Source organism: Protobothrops mucrosquamatus, unplaced genomic scaffold, assembly GCF_001527695.2.
Source record: "Protobothrops mucrosquamatus isolate PMUCROS unplaced genomic scaffold, P.Mucros_1.0 scaffold3574, whole genome shotgun sequence".
Taxonomy (NCBI): domain Eukaryota; kingdom Metazoa; phylum Chordata; class Lepidosauria; order Squamata; family Viperidae; genus Protobothrops; species Protobothrops mucrosquamatus.
Genome location: NW_015389539.1, coordinates 170952 through 179419, shown reverse-complemented (window position 1 = coordinate 179419; position 8468 = coordinate 170952). Strand labels below are relative to the sequence as shown.

Genomic DNA, 8468 nt, shown 5'->3' with positions numbered 1-8468 from the left:
ATGTTCAGTTCCTTTTAATCTGAAAGAACTTCAATTTGTTCGTGGAGATTGTGAAGTTGAGTCGCTGGATTTTACCTGCCGAGCTTTTCTGGAAACGAAACAAAACACACACAACAAAATCCTCCCTTAATTAACGATTTGTTGATTTGTTTCTGTCTCCAGGTTTGTGTTGGAACAGTACAATGCACTCTCGTGGCTCACCTGTGACCCCGCGACCCAAGACCGGCGGTCGTGTCTCCCCATTCACTTTGTGGTGCTGAATCAGTTGTATAACTTTATCACGAATATGCTGTGATCTTTATCCGAACTGAGCGAGGTGAAGAACAGACGACGACAACAACAACAATCGAAAGGGAAAACAGGATTCCACTGCAGGACTCATCAGTTAATTCTTCTCTGTAACGTCATTTTTGTGATGGAGGGCAGAGCGTGGGAGGGGGCTGTTAATCATCCTCCATTGGTTCCAAGGAGTCGGACTTTTCGGTGGGAGGTGGATAAACTGGTTGTTCGTTCCCCTCTCTCCTTTTTTTTTGTTGGTGTGTTGCCTATATCTGACTGGCCGAAGTGGTGAACTGGTCGGTCGACATGTATTATAACGCATCTTTTTAGTAGCCAAGTATCCATTCTCCTTCCGCCCATCGACCTGTCACACAGTATTTGTGAAAAGTTTATGAGCCATAGGCCCCTGCCATGTTAATAAATATTTTAAAAAGAAAAAAGAATGAGCATGGAGACCATTAAAAACGAGGGAGAAATAACAAAAATTTATGGAACGTTTTTTTTTTTTTTTTGGAACATTGCAATGTTCTCGTATTGGATTATAGTATCTAGTATTCAAAAAAAAAATGCCTGCATCTCTTATTTATTGTAAGTTTTTAAATGTATAAATTGTCTTATATTTCTTAACCTCTTTTATAAAAAAAAAAAATTTCCTAGAAGGTTTATACTGCCTTCTTGCTTTAAAGCAATTGGTCTAAAATTATATCTGTAATCGTCTTAATTGAAAGTTGCGGTAGGTTGCTTTTAGAGTATTATTTTTTTGTAAGCGGGCGGGGAGGGCTGGGGAACCGCAAAAAATTTGTATTTGGTCTTGATGTACAGTTTAATGGGGAATATAGGAAGGTTGGGGAGGGATAGAAATGTCCATACCTTTGTGTGTGGGAGATTTACAGCTAAGCTGTAGTTGCAGATTATACGTGTACAGTAATGAAGTTCACTGTGTTTATATAAAATTGAAGAAAAAAATAAAAGGTACCAGGTCTTACAGCAATTTTATATCACACATTTGCAGAGTTAACATAATGGCAATATATTAAAAAAAAGTGATATTGTTAGGTGGTTTAACTTGTAGTGAGAATTTAAAGAAGAAAATAATAATAAATTGTTTTATTTTATTTTATTTTATTTTATTGGTATTTCTGTTGAGGGCCGAGACTAACTTTGGCAGATTCCCTTCCCTGTTTCTCAAAGGAAGGAGGATGTGCTTTACTACAAGGGCCTCTGATGTTTTTTTTCTCCCTGTTGTGCATTTTAGCCAAGACCAGAATCTGTGTCATCTGATGAAATTTGTGACACTTTTTTCTAAAACAAGAAATCCTTGCCCTCAATAAACTGTGTCACTTTCATTTTCAAGCATTTGTGTTCGTCACTGATCAAACTTCTCCGGGTTGGAATTATGGGGAAATCGCTATACCTATCATCAACCTTTCTCTTTCAAGCTGAAATGTTAGTTTTAGCAGCTCAAGCCATTTTCAAAATGCTAAAAACAGTTGCGGCTGTAAGAAAATGAGCGGATTTTGATTTCTTAAGACTGCAGTTTGTTCTTAATTTAAATCGATTTTCGCTAGATTCTTCCAGAATCGATTCCACTAACGCAAGTTCAGTCTTCTTTAAAAACAAAACAAAACCCTACCTCTCTCCGTGCCTTGATTTAATTTTTGTTGTTTGCACATTGCAGTGGAAACTCGCTGTACGTGGTCTTTCCTCTTTTAACTAAGCAATTGTGTCCTGCTGTGATGAAAACATAAAAGAATGTNCAACCTATGGGTCACGACCCCATTTGGGGTCGATCGACCATTTCACGGGGGTCGCCAAGCAAGGCTGTCCGCCATTTTTTCCCCCTTTTCCGGCGGGTGCCTTACCTCCCTTGGGCTGGGCCAGCTGGTGGTCGGCCTGCTCCGTCTCTGCCGCTTGCCAGCTACGCCTCGGCCGGCGCAGGGGGCGGAACCACACATGCGCGGCGTTCCCGGGGAGGGAAAGTCCTCGACTTACGACCGGTTTAGTCCTCGACTTACAACCGGTTGGGGGTCGCGGCATTAAAAAGGTTGAGAACCACTGGTCTAGTCTGATAGATTATGAGTGTGTTGGTGACTTTGAGCCAGTCACCAGGAGAGGGTGAATTCTAGTCCTGCCTCAGACATGAAAGCCGCCTGGGTGACTTTCGGTCAATCACAAGGAAACGGTGAGTTCTAGTTGCATCCTAGCCATGACTTTGGGCCAGCCCTTCTCTCTCAGCCCAGCCCACCTCACAGGGTTGTTATGGAGGGGGGGGGGAAGTAGGAGGAGGCAGGAGTGTTAGGCATGTTTGTTGCTTTGGGTTATTTATAAAATAATAAAGGCGAAATATAAATAAATATTCAGTACAATTCTGGGAGTTGAAGTCCATACATCTTAAAGCGGCCAAGATTGAGAAACACTGGCCTAACCTGTTCATTATTTAGCCTGGATTCATTTTCTCATCTAGAACCTGTCGATAACCTCTCTTCTTCTTTTTTCCCCATTCCTCGGGTACTGTATTTCTTTATTGTTATTTTTTGTCTGACCCAAGTGAAAAGTATTAAAGAGATCTCTCTGGACTGATTAGAAAAGACAGCTTCTAATTTGAAGCAGGGTGGGAGCCAAAACAACAATAACAATAACAACAATAATAATAAAGTTGGAAGGGACCTTGGAGGTCATCTAGTCCAACCCCCTGCTCAGGCAGGAAACCCTATACCATTTCGGACAAATGGCTGTCCAGTCTCTTCTTAAAAACTTCCAGTGTTGGAGCATTCACCGCTTCTGGAGGCAGGTTGTTCCACTGGTTAATTGTTGTAACTGTCAGGAAGTTTCTCCTTAGTTCTAGGTTGCTTCTCTCCTTGATTAGTTTCCATCCTTTGCTTCTTGTCCTGCCTTCAGGCGCTTTGGAGAATAGCTTGACTCCCTCTTCTTTGGGGCAGCCCCTGAGATACTGGAAGACTGCTATCATGTCCCCCCTCGTCCTTCTCTTCGTCAAACTAGACATACCCAATTCCAGCAGCCGTTCCTTATATGCTTTAGCCTCCAGTCCCCTAATCATCTTTGTTGCTCTTCTCTGTACTCTTTCTAGAGTCTCAACATCTTTTTTACATCGTGGTGACCAAAAAATGGATGCAGTATTCCAAGTGCAGTATTCCAACATTAAGAAGGATTTAACTTGCTCGCCATTACCCTATTATCTTCCTGCTGGCCAATTTCATCAGACACTAAGTGACTCTAACCATATACTTCAGGTAGTCCTCGTCTTACAACCGTTTGAAGTTACAACGGCATTGAAAAAAAGGAATGTACACCAGCATCCGCGCTTATGACCCCTGCAGCCTCCCCATGCACATGTGATCAAAATTTGGGCGCTTGGCAACTGGCGTGTATTTACGACAGCTGCAATATCCTGGGGTCAAGGCAATTGCTATTTGCAACCTTCACAGCCAACTTCCATCAAGCAAAGCCAATGCAGGAAGACAGAGTCACTTATCAGCTGCAATGATTCACTTAATGCTTCTCTCCTTGATGAGTTTCCATCCGTTGCTTCTTGTCCTGCCTTCAGGCGCTTTGGAGAATAGCTTGACTCCCTCTTCTTTGGGGCAGCCCCTGAGATATTGGAAGACTGCTATCATGTCCCCCCTCGTCCTTCTCTTCATCTCCAATATGGACTGACGCTCATATGAAAGTTTAGCAATCCAGCTCTGCTTGGGTTGGACTAGACGACCTCCAAGGTCCCTTCCAACCTTTTTATTATTATGATTATTATCATCATCATCATCATCATCATTATTTTATTCATTAAACATGAACCTTACTCAACTGAACATTCAAACTGGCTGGCGCTGGTGGTTGACACGGGTTGCTACTAGCATCCTAGGTGTCAACCAGGTACCTCCTTAAAATATTATTATTATTATTATTAGTCACTATTATTGAAAAGTACTTCAGTCCGGATCGTTCATTCCCCTCCATCACCCCAACCCTTTTGAGAGCTGAAGCAGCCGCAGCCAAGCAAGGTGCCGCCATCTTCAAAAGAAAAACAAGAAAGTTCAGTTGCTTCCTGAAAAAGCATCTTTAGGACCACCATGACCTGGAGGACTGATAATGTAGGCACTCCTACATCACTTAGTAGCTGTTCCTTGCTGTAAAGATAAGGTGGGACAGAAGCCCCTCACGTACCAGCCTTTATAAAGATGTTCTGCTGTTGCTGGGTCCAATTCAAGCTGTTCAATCTTTAAAACCCTTTATGGCACGGGTCCAGTTACTTAAGGAAATGCCTCACCCCAAGGGGATTAGACCAGCCCTCTTGTGCCAGCAGAAGGGGCATGCCGGAGACCCCATCAATCAAGGACTTCCAGCTGGTGGGGTCCAGGGGATGGGCCTTTTCTATGGTGGCTCCCACCATCTTGAACATCATTCCTCTTTGAGGCGAGATCTCCAACCATTGGACTCAAATTATTTTATATTTCTATTTTTAGGTTATTGTAAGCCACCTCGACAGGGAGACGGGCAGCGCAGACATTTAATCAATGAATAACACCTCGCTGCACCTCTTTATTGCAGTGGTGGGGTGGGGGCGCTTGCTGAACTGTCCACTAACGTACGGGATTTCTTCTCTGGGTTCAATTCCTTACTCTGTCAATATAAAAGATTTCCACCAATTCCTTCCCCCTCCCAACCGACATTCGAGGTATTATTAAGGATTGCATTTTGGTGAATTTCATGGCAACCTAAAACCCACCCATATTACCACAGTTACTACCACTTTCCGGCAATCCATAAAGCCCTCCAAATATTTACGTTAGAAATTAAGTAGCCCCAGATTGTTTTTTTTAAAAAAAATCAAATTTATTTAATGGGGAGGGGGGGTTGGCAACTTTAAGATTTGTGGACTTCCACTCCCAGAATTCCCCAGCCAGCCATGCTGGCTGGGGAATTCTGGGAGTGGAAGTCCACAGCTTTTAAAGCAGGCATGATTGAACACCCTCGATTGAAAAGATTTGTATGCCGCCTCTCTTCCGTAACACAAATCTGGCCGGCTCCGAGCAGTAACAAAAGGGAGAAAAAAAGTATAAAAAGCAACCCAACAAAACATACGCAGCTTCCCACACAACAACAATAACCAAACAACAACAACGCTGCATAGCTCTTCAGCTTGCATCCATTTGCGGGCGGAACTGAAGCGGGTAAGGAGCGACTTCCGCCCTTATGGGGGCGGGCCGCATAACCCCTCCACTCCTTACCGGAAGTGACCTTTTCCTTGCCTTCGGAGCCATGGCTGCCCCTTGGCGGAAGTAGGACTTTTTAACCCCGGAAGTAATGCTTCCCAGGCGGGTTTCGCCTGATCGGAGAGCGTGGATGCGAGTCCTTTTCTCGCCGCAAAAGAGCCCGGTTCTCCGGGCGGTTGGGGAAGCCGAGCTTCCCCTGTTGAGGGCGGCCCTGGCTCCTCTTCCTACTTTCCTTTCTGGTCTATAATTAGGTTTATATCCCGCCTTTCCTTCGGGCGCTCAAGGGGGTTTTCCTAGCACTCCCTCCTGCTAGTTTCTCCCACAACAACCCTGTGAGGTAGGTCGTGCTGAGAGGGAGGGGCTGGCCCCAAGTCCTCCAGGGACCTTCTGTGGTTAAGGATGGATTTTGTTTTATATCTACTGTTCTGATTTTTTTTTAAAAAAAAAAAGATGTAGAAACTGTAGAACAGGGGTCTTCAAACTTGGCCCTTTTGTGACTTGTGGACTTTAACTCCCAGAATTCTTCAGCCAGCGTGCCTGGCTGAGGAATTCTGGGAGTTGAAGTCCACAAGTCATAAAAGGGCCAAGTTAGAAGACCCCTGCTGTAGAAGGAGTGCAGAGAAGAGCCTCAAAGACGATCAGGGGACTGGAGGCTAAAACATACAAGGAACGGTTGCTGGAATTGGGTATGCCTAGTTCAGTGGTGGCGAACCTTTGGCACGGGTGCCAGAGGTGGCACTCAGAGCCCTCTCTGTGGGTATGTGCGCTGTCACCCCAGTCCTAGGCCTTCAGCTGGGTTTTATAAAACCTTTTTGCTTTAGGCCTCCGCCGCCGTGTGCAAAAAAAAAAAAGGTTCAGTCAATTTCAACTTCTCGTGGAAAAAAAAAGATCTTGCAGAGTTGGAATTCATTGACTGAACTTTTTAGTCCCACCCAGTCTGCCGTTACCACGGCAGCCACCCCCACCCAATTGGCGATGCCCACCCAATGGGCCACACCCACCCGGCACTCGACAATGCATAAGTGGGTTTTGGGTTGTAGTTTGGGCATTCAGTCTTTAAAAGGTTCGCCATCACTGGTCTAGTTTAATGAAGAGAAGGACGAGGGGGGACATGATAGCAGTCTTCCAGTATCTCAGGGGCTGCCCCAAAGAAGAGGGAGTCAAGCTATTCTCCAAAGCGCCTGAAGGCAGGACAAGAAGCAACGGGTGGAAACTAATCAAGGAGAGAAGCAACCTAGAACTAAGGAGAAATTTCCTGACAGTTAGAACAATTAACCAGTGGAACAACCTGCCTCCAGAAGTTTTGGTTGCTCCAACACTGAAATTTTTTAAGAAGAGACTGAACAGCCATTTGTCCGAAATGGTATAGGGTTTCCTGCCTGTGCAGGGGGTTGGACTAGAAGACCTCCAAGGTCCCTTCCAACTCTTGTTATTCTCTTATTCTGTAATGCTTCTCTGACACACTTAGAACAATCTCCCAGCTTCTCCGTTCCCTCATGAAATTCACAACAATCCTGTAAAGTAGATTAGTCTTAGAGAACAAGAGGTCCAGTGGCTTCATTGTCCTAACTCTCTCCCACACTAGCTCTTCCCTTGCCATCACAAGGGACAAAAATAATAATTTCTGGTTTGAGGAAAATACGCAAAATGCTTTTATTTTTGTATGTAATCACTGATATTTCTCCATCCTCATACATGGTACCTGTGCATCGATCTAAGAGCAGACAGATGGCAAAAGCAGAGGGAGAAGGGCGAGGAGAACAAAACTTGATGGTTAACCTATATTTACAGTCATTTGTAAAGAGTGACTTGATAAATATGCAGACTTATGTCATATTGCAAGGGACTGTTAATCCAAGTGGTTGCTCAAAAAAAATGACATTGCCTCAAACTTTTAGAAAGCTCCCTGGTTTGAACATATGAGAAATAGATTTCTATATGACCAAAAAAAAAGTATTTAAGCAGGTGCATATTGAAAATTATCACAGCACTTAGTGACCTATATAATAACATGTAAGGTATAATAGTGTATTTTTTTGTGTTGAGTTGTACTTATTGATTATTCAGGAAGGAAGAATTTGGTAAACCTCAATAGTTTGTTAGACCCACACCTTTAGTTCATGGATAGGAAATTAAAGAAACCGGAAGCCATACAATACTGACTGCTAAGTTTCCAAAACAGTTTTTCCAGCCTAGATGGAAAAAAGGGTTGCAATTTTTTCGTGGCTTGGATTTATTTGGAGCATACTGCTTGCTTTTTGTAATCATTGCTTTTCTTTTTCCTCTGCATTTATCCTAACAGCTGCCTATAAAAATCCATATTATAATTTTGTCCTTCGCTAAGGGCTTAAACGCTTGCTCTGTTAATTGACTTGGGACCCAGATTGAGGTTAGGGTTAGGGTTAACTTGTTTTGGCAGTTCCTTGATTGGGGTATTGTTTACTTCTTGACTGTTGGCCTGTTAAGCTTTAATTTATGCTCATTTGGGCAAGCCACTATAATACAAATTGAGAACAAACCCCATTCCTTACTAGCACCAATGATGTTGCCTTGTTTGGATAATGGAACTTCTGCAAGAAAGCCACCAAGCTAGAGAGAGAACACCAAAGGACCTCTCATTTTAACCCTGAGCTACAAATATTCTCCTTTATTGGTATTTGTCGTGTATTATAATAATAATAACAATAATAATAAAGTTGGAAGGGACCTTGGAAGTCATCTAATCCAACCCCCTGCTCAGGCAGGAAACCCTATACCATTTCAGACAAATGGCTGTCCAATCTCTTCTTAAAAACTTCCAGTGTTGGAGCATTCACAGCTTCTGGAGGCAAGTTGTTCCACTGGTTAATTGTTCTCACTGTCAGGAAGTTTCTCCTTAGTTCTAGGTTGCTTCTCTCTTTGGTTAGTTTCCACCCGTTTCTTCTTGTCCTGCTGTGCTTTGGAGAATAGCTTCACTTC

The 8468-nt window shown here is 43.4% G+C and overlaps 1 protein-coding gene across 1 annotated transcript in view; it reads left to right on the top strand.

The window, feature by feature from the left end:
• MED13 (mediator complex subunit 13) overlaps positions 1-1631 on the top strand; it is an 81978-nt gene extending 80347 nt beyond the window's left edge. The window contains exon 26 of the mRNA XM_029286405.1: positions 163-1631. Coding sequence (XP_029142238.1) covers positions 163-295 — 133 coding nt within the window. The 3' untranslated portion in view covers positions 296-1631. The remainder of the gene's footprint in view (positions 1-162) is intronic.
• Positions 1632-8468: the final 6837 nt, after the last annotated feature.